Genomic DNA, 13,045 nt, shown 5'->3' on the forward strand with positions numbered 1-13,045 from the left:
CAAGCATCTGCAATGCTGTCGCAGATCAAAGTGTATAAACACTGTAATGTCACAAAGGGAGTGACTGCCAGCAATTCACTTGTGATAACTTGTAACATCAGGAGGTTTAAAATGAAGATAAAGCTATAAACTGGTTCTCATTTCAGAAGACTTATGACACCTTGACCCCATCTGCCTTATGTATTTCATAGTAAGAGCATTTTAGTGGAACGGCCTCTCTAGCTCCAAGACTCTCTAATTGCATCTTCCCAGGCAAAGCCAACAGCTCCTGCTTGTCTTTGTTTGTCTTTCTATAAACCAGGATCAACAGAAACAGAGGACAAAGGAAAAGCATACACAGGCAAAGGTGATTCACTGTCTTCCTGCTCCCAGAGGACACCTCCATAGCAAAAAGATGATTTCTATTAGATGATGAGCAACTCGGAATCCACAAACAGTGGAGCCAATTATGTGCACTTCTTACAGGAGATGGAGGAAAAACAAGTGAGGCTGTGTCAGGCAGCATGGCAATTAAACCCACACAGGGACTGTTTTCTCCTCTTGGTGGCCTATCACTCAAACACCGGCTTCTACAGAGTGTCTGATCAAACAGATGAGCATTTTCTCAAATATTGTTACAACAGAGTGTTCAATACAGAGCAAAGGGACACTAGTAATAATTGCATTGTTTGGGAAGTTTTATCTACAGCGCAGCTGCACTTGAATAAATACATTTTACTACTCTTGACGACAGTACTCAGCTAGCTGAGTTTTGAGGTCCCCAATTAAATCTAGTTTTGGTTCTCGAGGCCATGGTAAATAGGCACATTTGTGCTTTTTGTGTGCTTGCTTTAGAAGTAAAGATAATTTATGCACAGAAGCCACAACAGCAGTTTGATAATAGTGTGCTTGGCTCAAAATTCTAAATCTGCTAATGTAAGAATGAGGCAAAATCTGCAAGTAATGAATCTTTGGGTGGTTTTTCTAGTCACTTACTGAAAGCAGAATCTATAGTTTAGCTCAGCAGCCACTTGCTTCTGCTTTATACAAAAACACCTGTTTACTAATGGATAAAACAGATCATAAAAACTGAACCAGACAAAACAATAAGTTTAAAGCTGCTGAAAATTTCAGTGAAACTAAGAGGAATTTCAAAGCCAGGTTACAATTCTGTGGGTTCAATTACACCAACAACCTTGATCCAGATTTGTGTAGCTTCAAAGTTCAGTATTAATAACAGTGTTGGTCCGTTCCAAACAAATCTGTCAGCGCTGCTTATTTTGATCCCCGTGAGTCTGACAAGGTAGCTTGTTGAGTCAGTCTAACAGATGCTGAAATTACATCTTCAGTATGTCAGTGGATTTTCGGGGGGGAAAAACACCTAATCTCTTTACAGATTTCATAGACAGACATCCTATTAGAGGCGAGCCGAGTGAGTATTCCATGTTAAGTGGTGGTCCTTACAATCAAGACAGGAGATGGCTGAAGCCCTGATTAAATCTGACAGGGCTTCAAATCAGCTCAGCTTTAAAAAATGCCCTGAAGCTTTGTGGATTCAGCGTCTTGGCTACTACAGTGTGCCAGAGATGCGAGGGCCAGCAGGGACACAGATGAACTTGTTATGTGCGGATGCTGTTTTTGTTATTTTACGAGACTGTTTGTAATGAACCAGCTCGGGTTCGCGTCACGATGCTAACAACTAGCACATTTTTGTCCATAATTTATCTTGTTGATTCTTATTAGATTAGTTTCCTTATTCATTTGTTGTCCATGTTTCCATTTTCGATGAACTCGGGAAAATTAACAAGCAGTATTTTGATTTATGAGTAGTAAGAACCACTAGTTGGCCCATCTGGTCCTAAAGTACTAGAAGGTAAGAGTGGCAAGTCAGTACTCGTGTTATACAGCACCAGCAATACTTCTAATGACAAAAGACCCCCTAACTCTTTTGACACATTTCTTTCATTTTTACAAGCATTTTAAAGGGATTTTTGTCTGTGATTTAGATTCTAAAATCTTTGACTGCTGCGATATGAGAATATCCAGATGTGCCTTATTAATGAGCTGAAAAAACAAAACAAACAAACAAACAAACAAAAACAAAATGGAAGCGAATACGAGAAACACTGAGGAATAATGAGATGAGGGACAAAAAGCCATGTGTGTCTCGCAAAAGGTAAAGATATACCGAGAAAGTGGTTACACAATAAAATGCCTGTAATCAGACAATGTGTCACACTGTAGTGCTGCCAAATGACCGAGAAGGGCATCTGTGTGGGCAGCTTGTAAATCCTAACTACTTTTTTGCCAAACAATCTTTTACATTAGCTACTTGTTCGCTGGCCAGTGACAAAGCAGGAGGAAGGAAATGACGCATTTTACTGGAAGCGCTTCTCCAGCAGCAGCTGGGTTTTCGAATCCTGCCATGACTTGATCAGAAATTCAGCTCTTGTTGATATCTGAAGAAAAAAAAAATGATTTGCTATCTCTCCGCGATGCTTTTGAGTCACTGCAGCAATGCCAAATCCACATTCAGTCTTAGCAGGACAGAATGCTAATTTCCTGCGTTTGACCCATGCACCATGTGTGCTGGTGTGCAAAATGTCTGCCTTTCTGCTCTTACACTACTTGCTGCCAACCTATCTTGACTTTTTAAGGAACTCTATAATATATAGAAGGTCCCGACAGTCTTTTATGTTAATTCTTTTATTGCTTTGCACTTTTAACTGTGTCTGAATATCACTGTAGTTTCAGTGCCAACAGATTGGGGGTTGTCTCAAGTTTCACCAGAGTAATATGTATGGTTCTAAGCCAAGGCAGAGTAGGTCTGCATCTTAAGGAGGCATTAGACACACATTATTTTCCATTTGGAATGAATATAAAAGGCTTCTGTGAGACCTAAAAGAAAACGAGTAATTTACTTGAACACAGCAAAATGCTAACTACTAGATTCTTTAAAAAAGATATTCTTTAAAGAAATCTGGAGTTCAAAAGGTGCTATTTTGAAGATAAGAGTTGGCAGATGAAGAATGGGACTGATTATTGATTCAAATCTCTGCCTTAAAGATGAGCAAATTTGACTAACACTTCTCCAGCTGACTGGGAACAGGTGAATATGATGGAGCATTTGTAGCATATCTTTTCATCCTCAATACCTCATTACATTCTACATGATAATATGCACAGCTCTGCATAATTCTGCATGGTAAACTATTACCTGTTGAGCAAAGAAATGCCAGAATGAAAATTAAGAAGGCTGAGCTGTGTTAAAGCTGGTGTAGGTGAGCGTGGTGTCATTTGGATCTTTCTAACCCATGCACCTCCACACTTTGGAATCTGTGCCCAATAAATCCTTAAATTGCACTTACCACATTGTGGGTCTGTGTTTGCCCAACAAGGATCAATATGTTTGAGCAGACTATAGATAAGCAGAAGTTGAGCAGGATGATGGATCGCTCAGAGCGGATATATCTAAAAAAAACAAGGGAAGAGAATTAACCAGACTTTAAGTTTTACCAGAACTTTCACCAGATTATGAAACATCACATAACAACTGAGAATTATTATTATTGTTTGGTTGAAATGTATGCACTTAAAGCGTTGCAGTTACCGCCATAGCACTGCGTAGATCACTGCCAATGTGATCAAGGCGAGGCAAGACAAGCCACAGCCAACTATCAATGTCACAGATGGGACCCCTGAGTACTCCATGGTCTGTAGGGATGACAGAGCAAGACGAACCAGTCAGTGGGAGGCTGGATGTGGTTCATGCAGGACAGTAAATCTTTATTATTGGCCAGAGAGGGAAGCAATCAAAACAACCACCACCAACAATATGAATAATCCACAGTGCGACTTAATTTACATTGAGGTTTTAGTTGCATGTGTGGGCTTGAAGCTTGTTTAGATACTTGCATAAAACTTTCCAGGAGATCATGTTGCAGGAGAATAAACAGTGGAAGTAATTATAACCAATGTTTTTGTTTTATGCTGTGTTTTCTCAGTCACACTTGGAAGTCAAGGAGGCTGGCCAATCGCGGGCCAGCCACTGAGGCTTCCTTCACATACACTAATGCGGTTTCCCATATTATAAACCATATTCAGTAAATCAAAGCTAGACAAAATAAGCACTTTGCTGCAAGAAAAATGATGCTGTATGATTTAGGCCTGACAGAGAGGAAGGCCACAGTGTAAGTACTGCATGTTCTCAGATTTAATTACTTTATCTTTTCAGGAAATTACAGGCTCCTGCTTCCTTTACCCCAGTCTAATTGCAACACACAATTGTGCTCAAAACACAATTTAAAGATCTCACCTGCAAGAATTTGTCAGCTTTTTTTGTGGACAGGTCAGTAAAGAAAACAGCACCCAAAAAAGGTGAACTTTATCTTTATCTCTTCCCTAACATGATTGATGAGGAGACACTTAAAGACAAGCACCAGCACGCACACACCCTCCCCCTCTGCATGCCCATACACAATCTATCTATCTAAGTCTATGCCCAAACTAGAAAATACTCCCCCCCACAATCTCCCCTTTACCACTGTATTACTATTTAACAGGATTAGCACACACGAAGATTCAATTTTCATTCTCACCAGCACACACACAGACACACACACATACACACACGAACAGGGAGCCTTTCTCCTTTACATGAGCTCATGAAACCCACATCGAATAGCAAATCAATAGCCTACTTACTATTTCTCTTGGTTGCTGAGCCAAAATGGCGAAGGTAGATACACGATCACATAAGCATTTTGTATGGGATGCATCTGTAAGCACCGTTTTACATCCTTTTGTGGACCAGGCTCCCCAAGAATCGTTCCTGCAAGGAGGAGGCAGAGGCAATTAGAGGTTTAATTCCAGCGGTGACACGACTTCACAGGACTTCTCGACATCGCTTCGGCGTTTTTATTTAATTATTACTAATATGACTCGAGAGCTGGAGAGATTGTTTCATAGAGAGAAAGAAGAAGAAAAAAAGCGAACAGACTAATCGACACGGCTCTGGTGTGGCTACGAGCAGCATTTCAGCTGGAGCAGATAGAGAGGCAGAGACGGAGGAGGGGGAGGACGCACGGAGCTGTCCAAGCAGACCGGTGCTGATTGATTCGCTATACGCAGATAAATACCAACGAGTCGAGTGATACAGAAAACAGCGTTATTTCCTCTTCACGCACAAGTTAAAAGCCTTTATATTTACCTGTTTGCCTCTCTGCGTGCTTTATATTCTTCTAGAGATCTTTTCCAAACGACTATAATCCTCTTCCCCCCCCCCCCGGTTATCCTGTCCTTTTTTACCCCCCCCACTTTCGGCTGATTTCCCCCCCCCTCAGCTGTTTTAATTAGCAGCTTTTGAATGCTTCCTTAGGGGGATTTTCACCCTGGAAACGGTGGACAGCATCAGATTGATACTCTGTTCCTCTCTGCTGGTGTGAGGGGGGGAGGCAGATGCAGTGAAAAAATAAACGCACGCCGTCGCAAGGTTTGCTTATTCGGCTTCGAGTCTAGTGATATGACGGGAATAAAGGATGCTTTTGGGTCATTCCTGAAAGTCATTTTACACGAAAGTTGTCGCTCCCCGGCGTGAAGCGCTCCCCTAAAAAAACACCGCAGAACTAATACCACCCCGCGGAGGCAGCGCAAATGGTTGCAGCCAGTCCCCACTTCACACCACTAGTAGGTGAAATGAAAGGAGCGTCTCTCTTCCATTTGTCATTCACCCCCGACTCATTTTGTGCCTTCAGAAATACCATCCTTGCTGATTAAATATCACCGAGGCTTTATTCTGAACACAGCCTTTGCCGCAACACCCAACCTGACTTTTAGCTTCGTGCCGTCACTAGCAAACACCTGTTGTCCTGCAAGGCGCTCTGCTCACCCTACTACTAATTTTATAAAGCCAAGAAGAAGAAAAAAAGGGAAAAAGATGCATACTAGTGATTCAAGACAATATAAGACGTACTGGCTGGCTGCTGTGCGAGCTAATCCTGCTTTGTCATTTGATCAATGTGGCAGAAATATTTATTATTCCTGGAAGAGACCATGGAGCCAGTTGCAAATTTCCAGCCAGGGCCAACCGACACTGTGGGCTGTTTGTGTGTGCACAGCAATGAAACGATAAACGGATATCCTCCCCCTTTTGCTTCTCTTCTTAACTGGGCTGTGACCATTCTGTGTACACAACTGATATGTGCTTTTCAGCAGACTGCATGCTAAAACAAAAAGCATAAACCAATTAAGACAAAAACCAAAAGAAAAAGAAAGAAAGGATAAAAGAGAAAAAAGCGAATGACCCACTCATTAAGCTAGCATCAGCAGTTCTTAAAAAAGTTTAGTTATAAATTTGAATCACAGTTTATAAATAAATTAAACTATATGTATTTATACATACAGCAGAACCTCTACGAATTGGTCATATCAGAAACATTAATTTCTTCAAAACTGGTGCAAAATGAACGTTTGAAGCAAATAAACAACATGTCTACAAGTCACCAAAGAAGCACCTGTGGGTGAAATATGGAGCAAGTTTAGCCCTGGAATAGGAGTCATATGATAGCTGAGAAGGATTTTATGATACCGCACTGCTGATGATTGCAGAAGTAGTTCAATGTTGAAATTGCATGTTGGACTTATCATTTTTTTGTCTGTACAGGTGTGTGGCTCTCCAGATGTTCCAGTTTCAACATTAAGATTAATGTTGGTTTAAGCAAGTGCAAATCTATTTACAGCTATATGAACCCAGTGAGAAACTGTACGCAATATCACCACGACTTTCTTTTTGCTTATTTGTCACACTTAAATGTTTAAGATCATCAAACAAATTTTAACATTAGACAAAGGACACTTAAGCAAGAACAAAATGCAGTTTTCAATGATAATTTTATTTATTAAGGGGGAAAAAAATGCTATTCAAACCAAACTGGCCCTGTGCGAAAATATAATTACCTCCTAAATCTAATATCTAGTTGTGCCACCCTTGGCAGCAACAACCGCAATCAAGCATTTGATATTCAGATCATTATCATGCTCTATAATCCAAGTGTACTTGAGTTTCAGGGAACAAACTTGTGGCTGGGCATTCTCCTTCAGGATTTCTAGTAGAGAGCAGAATTCATCGATCCATCAATTACAACAAGTCATTCATGTCCTGACACAACAAAGCAGCCTCAGACCATCACATTACCATCACATACCACATTACCACCATCACCATACTTGACTGTTGTCTTTTCAATCCACAGATTATTTCTCCAGAAGTTTTGGGGATCGTCAGCAGTGGTTTTCTCCTTGGAGCTCTCCTGTGGATGCCACCTTCGCCCAGTCTCTTTTTTATTGTTGAATCATAAATGCTGACCTTAATTGAGGCAAGTGAGGCCTGCAGTTCTTTAGATGCTTTTCTGCGTTGTTTTGGACCTCGTGTATGAGTCATTGATGCACTCTTGGAGTGATTTTGATAGTCCGAACACTCCTTGGAAGCCTCAACACTGTTCCTAGTTCTCTCTTTTTGTGGAAAATGACTCTCACCATCGTTTGATGAAGTCCCAATGCCTTAGGAACCCTTCCAAGGTTGATGTGACTTGTTTTCTTATTTGTTCTTAAGTTCCTTTAGCTCATGGCATGATGTGTTGCTTTTTGAGATCTTTTAACCTACTTCACTTTGTCAGAGAGGTTCTAAAGTGACTTCTTGATTCAGAAGGTCTGGGTGTGGCTGCTTAAATTCAACTCAGCTTTCCAAAAATTGTGGTAAATTCCATTAAATTAATGATTTAACAAAGGGAGTGGGGTTGGGGAGATGTGGCAATTGTTTTTTTAACAGTGCCAGGTAGGTTCAAATAGCTTTTTTCCCCTTAATACATGAAATCATGATTTAAAAACATTGTATTTACTCAGGTTATCTTTATCTAATATTACAAGATAAACATGTAAGTGTGACAAATATGCAAAACTAAGAAATCAGGAAAGGAAAACACTTCTTCACAACACTGTAGTCAGTACATCTTTGCACAGCTGCAGAGTAAAGGTTAGAAAATAATCTTTTAACGTGACAAAACTTCTGTGCACATATTTTATAACAATAGTGCACACTTTTCAGCACTTTGGGTAATTCCTGTAGGAGAGTGATGAGGTACCATAAGGTAACAAGTAGGGTGCTATTACATACTCAAACTGATTGTCACGATCTAAGTTAGCACTTAGACCCCCGGAGAGCAGTCATTTTGGTTTTCTACCTTAGACCCCCGCGGAGTCATCATTTTGCGTTTCTACCTTTAAAAGCCGGAGAGCAGTCAGTCAAATGCTGGAGTCATTCATATGTATATTAGGTCGTTACCTAGGAATTCTGGAGGGAGGGGAGTGGGGGTGAGTGATTGAGGGGGTGGGGGAGTGGAGTGTTTCAGTTTGCCATCTTAGGGAGAAATCAACACATGTCCTTTGTATGTCCTTTGTTGCTGACATTTATTGATGAAAACAGTACAAAAAACCAACCATTTGTACACATATTTACAAATAATGATAAAAAGTGAGTGAGTACATTTCAACATTTTCAGCAATCACTCACAATCCTGGCACTGCCACGGTATCTGTCGTCTGCATTTACCACATGTGTACCTGTAGCAGTGAACACATCGCACAGTGGCCTGATTTTTTTTGCATCTGTGTTTGACCTGACACGTGGCCCTTTTGGGGGGACCTGTCTCCCTTTCACCCCAATAGAAGCGTACGCTGCAGATGGAAAGCCAACGGCTAAGGCCAGGAGAAGTATCTCGAGTCGCCTTCAGAGCTTCCTGTGTTTCGTCACTCTTGACATGCTTCGTAGCATTCAAGAATGGACTATTCAACATGCACAGCAAACGGAGCATGTTCATTGGTTCATGGACCTCCCTGAACTAATAGCATTTATTGCAATTGTGATCTTGCGGGGGGTTTGCAGGCTTCCATCTGTAAATGACTGCTGGTCAGCAAACCTGGGAAACCCACAGATAATTGGAATTATGGCACGAAACCGCTTCCAAAACATCATGCAACACCTACGCTTTGATGACAAGTCCACCCGCTGTGATCGAGCAAAGACTGACAAGTTTGCTGCAATTTCCAGTGTGTGGGGATCATTTGTCACCAACTGCATCACGTGCTACAACCCTGGTCTACATATCACCATTGATGAACAGCTTTTCCCATCAAAGACTCGGTGCTGTTTCCTGCAGTATATTGCAAGTAAACCTGACAAGTTTGGGATCAAGTTTTGGGTGGCTTGCGACCTAAAATCCAAGTACATTTGCAATGTCTTCCCATATCTTGGCAAGGACCCCAGTCGTCCCACTGGGGAGAGACTTTCTGAAAATGTAGTAATGAGGCTGATGGAACCATTCCTAGACAAGGGCAGAAATGTTACCACGGACAATTTCTTCACATCGCTTTCACTGGCACAAAAACTTCTTAGACGGAAAACCACCATCCTCGGCACAGTCAACAGGATTCGCAGGGAAATTCCTCAATCCACTAGACAGACAGATCGCAATGTATTCACCACTCAGGTATGTTGCAGGTCTTTTGTGGTTCTATGTTTATGTGTTTCATTGTGTGTAAAAGGGCTATGAAAATAACAATTTATCTTATTTCTTAGGTGTTTTCAACCTCTGCTGCCACGCTGACGGCGTATGCGGCCAAACGGAAGAAGACAGTCTATATTCTTAGCAGCATGCACAGCGTGGTTCAGACTGATAACACCACCAAAAGGAAGCCAAACACTGTCACCCTTTACAACAAAACAAAGTGTGGCGTGGATGTGATGGACCAGATGGTTCGGGAGTACACTGTCCGCAAAGGAACACGGCGCTGGCCAGTCGCCGTGTTTTATAACATGATTGACATGGCAGCACTGAATGCACATGTGCTGTATCAAGCATGCACCGGGACGAAGGAAAGACGGGTGGACTTCCTGGTGGCGCTTGCAACAGAGTTGGCTCACTCTCATGTAGCTGCGAAGAAGGCAAGAAAAGATCAGTTGCTTCGGGCAGAACCCTCCACACCTAGCCCTGGAAAAAGAGCCACGTGTCAGGTCAAACACAAATGCAAGAAAAATCAGGCCACTGTGCGATGTGTTCACTGCAAAAGATACACATGTGGTAAATGCAGACTACAGGTACCATGGCAGTGCCAGGATTGTGAGTGATTGCTGACAATGTTGAATTATTTGTAAATATGTGTACAAATGGTTGGTTTTTTGTACTGTTTTTATCAATAAATGTCAGCAACAAAGGACATACACCCATGTGTGTTGATTTCTCCCCAAGATGGCAAACTGAAACACTCCACTCCCCCACCCCCACTCCCCTCCCTCCAGAATTCCTACTTAACAGCCTAATATACATATGAATGACTAGCCAATTTAGCTTCCACTTCCACCATTTGACTGCTCTCCGGGTTTTATAGGTAGAAAGGTAGAAGCCTGGGGATGCTAGTCTAATGCAACCTACTTTCCAATGCAGGCTTTCTTTTGACGTGACAGATTGACACAATGTGTGATGCTTTGTAACTTTGGGATGAATCCATCTCTCCCCTGGTGAAAACTCAATCCTTGGCATGATCTGTTTCTAACTTTTGACTTGTTAGATGTTTGCTTATCCTCTGTGCCGGGGGGAAGCTGACAGGAGAACAATCCCTGCCTGGGGATTTATGTATGCCACGTTTGATGTGTTGCCTGACCTTATTGGGGCTCGGTGGCCAAGAATATAAAACATCCCCAAGAGAAAGTGACATTTTTGACCACAGTAAGACTGATGACATGACATTCATCACACACCAACTGCTGACCACTTTATATCCACGCAGTGATCTATTGACAACTTTACATCAAAACTTACAGGACTTAAAATTTCTGACAGAACTTGATGGGGCTCCGGTTTTTACGCAGTTCGGTGTCAAGCCGCAAGATAAGTGACAGCAAGAGTTACAAAGAAAGCTCACAAAGTTTTAAGCACATTCAGTATTTAAACCTTTGAGTCTTGCTAAACCACAACTTAACTTTGAAAGACTGAGCCCCTCTACACATCCTGTTACTAAATATACACCTTACCCACATGTTTAGACATTATACTTACAGCATAAGTCAAACAGTAAATCTGTATCATTATTTTTAAGCCAACATGGTGGCGCTGCTGTATACGCTACATGACCATAGCTGCAGTTGTTTAACCTCACTTGTCACACTGCACATAAGCAAGGCTAACCGTATGTTTCTATAGGGATGCAAAAACCTTTAAATTCCTTGCATGCCCACATTAGATTAGGCAGACACCGAGATGGGAGCTTAAAGTGTGCCTTAGGCTATGCACTTAAGGCAATTTTATAAAGTCTTGAAAGACTGACACACAATGGCAGGCAGAGGAGGGAGGGGGCAATGCTGGGAAATGATTCCATCCATCTTGGATCTCTTGATGATGGGCAATTTATATCAGCCTGTGGGCCACATTGTGTGTGTTAACTGAGTGAAGAGAAAAGAAAAATGAGCGCATATTCTTGTGTATCAGGGAAATCGGATTAATCCCTAACATTCCCTGAGTGGGACAAGACCCTTCAAAACGAGGCAGACAAACAAGATAACGTGACATCTGTATTTATTAGTGAGGGTGTGACTAGCCCTACAGGTGCATACAAATGAAATGTATCGTGTATCTGTTTAATAAAATACACCAAGGGACAAGCATCACTACAGTTCATTAGGGTCACTGTAGTAACAGAGAGATTTTTTTTTCATTAGCAAACATTTTTATTTGTCAGTCTGGTTCTTCTGGGAGTCACAACCTGTCCAGGGTCTACCCCACCTTTTGTCATTTGCCTGCTAGGATAGGCTCCAGACATCCCTGTGGTCCTAAACTGGATACGTGGTTAAAAAAGTGCATGGATTGATGGAAAGCACTCAGTACAAAACAGCATGCATGAGTGACAGACAGAAAACTGATTAAGTCAGAGACAGCATGAAGGTGGAGGGGTGGTGGTGCAAAGTGGTTTGAAGATGCAGCAACTCTGTGCAGCCAATGAGACCTCCCTATGAGATTTGACAATTGGATGCCTAAAAGGGTATCATTTGAACTGAGATGAGCTGTTATCAGGTGATCTACCAGCATATCCGGCTGAGCTTGGCTTAATGGCCTGCCTGTTATCCTCAGTTTAGTTGACCTTTAGTGCATCCACTACTGTCTGCACTGTACTGCACTGCATCTACTGTCCAATGTTTGGTATTAAATACCAATATTTAAACTTTATGTGACTGGTAAATTTAAATTGTGTTGCGAACTGTAAGTTCAGACAGCCATAATTGAAAGTACACAAGTTTTCTTTGGTCATCTATACGAATATAAAAATACATCTATTATCTAAGTTAAATAATAATGGAGTCAGATAGAATTCCTGCATGCATAAAGTATCAGATAATTATCGCCTGCAAGGGGCTGGTGCATTAGTATTGCATGCCATACTTCACTGTGTGTACATGTGCATTACCCCAACCTCTGGCCCATGCACAAATGCAAAAATACCTTTTACTGTGAATTAATTCATAGTTAAGAGTCGTTATCAGTCCACTATCAGCCCTTGTTTGACTAAAGCTTACAATTAGAATTATTAAACATCACTCATACTGTCACTTCTCGCCTGGTGCCATCCTTTTGATTTCAGCCACCAGACATAAAGGCGCTTTCACCATTATTGTCTCTACATCTGCACTGTCAACAGTTTCCACTCAAAAGCAGCCCTCGGAAATTGACATAAATCTTTCCACATGGGTCCCTGAGACTAAATCTGATGAAGTGCGAGTCTATGGAGCGAATGTGTCTCTTTGTGGTCCTATGCTGTGAAAAAGCTTGACAGCTGCTGATCACAGATATGAAAATGTCAAATAAGATTGACGTCAAACAGGGGAAACCATTGGAGAGTTCTTCAAAACAACAACAACAAAGACAAAATACCCCCCAAAAAACCCCCAAACCTAAAATCAAATACCGCATTAGCTGAAAGATAAAGTGAGACGTGATTTTGAGTTTTACATGGCATTATGCTG

The 13,045-nt window shown here is 41.5% G+C and overlaps 2 protein-coding genes across 3 annotated transcripts in view; one reads left to right on the forward strand and one right to left on the reverse strand.

Annotated features, from left to right (window-relative positions):
* The window catches only part of adgrb3 (adhesion G protein-coupled receptor B3), a 119,786-nt gene that overhangs the window by 16,025 nt on the left and 90,716 nt on the right, over positions 1-13,045 (reverse strand). For both annotated transcript variants that reach the window (XM_080868849.1, XM_080868848.1), the window contains exons 17-19: positions 4,684-4,810; positions 3,590-3,693; positions 3,348-3,450 (exon numbers count right to left, since the gene is read on the reverse strand). In XM_080868849.1, coding sequence (XP_080724975.1) covers positions 3,348-3,450; positions 3,590-3,693; positions 4,684-4,810 — 334 coding nt within the window. The remainder of the gene's footprint in view (positions 1-3,347; positions 3,451-3,589; positions 3,694-4,683; positions 4,811-13,045) is intronic.
* LOC308388756 (piggyBac transposable element-derived protein 4-like) lies at positions 8,412-10,159 on the forward strand (the record flags this gene model as incomplete). The annotated part of the gene is made up of 2 exons (XM_080869652.1): positions 8,412-9,521; positions 9,611-10,159. The coding sequence occupies exons 1-2, from the start codon at positions 8,793-8,795 to the stop codon at positions 10,157-10,159; spliced, it is 1,278 nt and encodes a 425-aa protein (XP_080725778.1). The 5' UTR covers positions 8,412-8,792.

This window comes from Rhamphochromis sp. 'chilingali', assembly GCF_963969265.1.
Source record: "Rhamphochromis sp. 'chilingali' genome assembly, chromosome: 20".
In the NCBI taxonomy this organism is placed as follows: Eukaryota; Metazoa; Chordata; class Actinopteri; order Cichliformes; family Cichlidae; genus Rhamphochromis; species Rhamphochromis sp. 'chilingali'.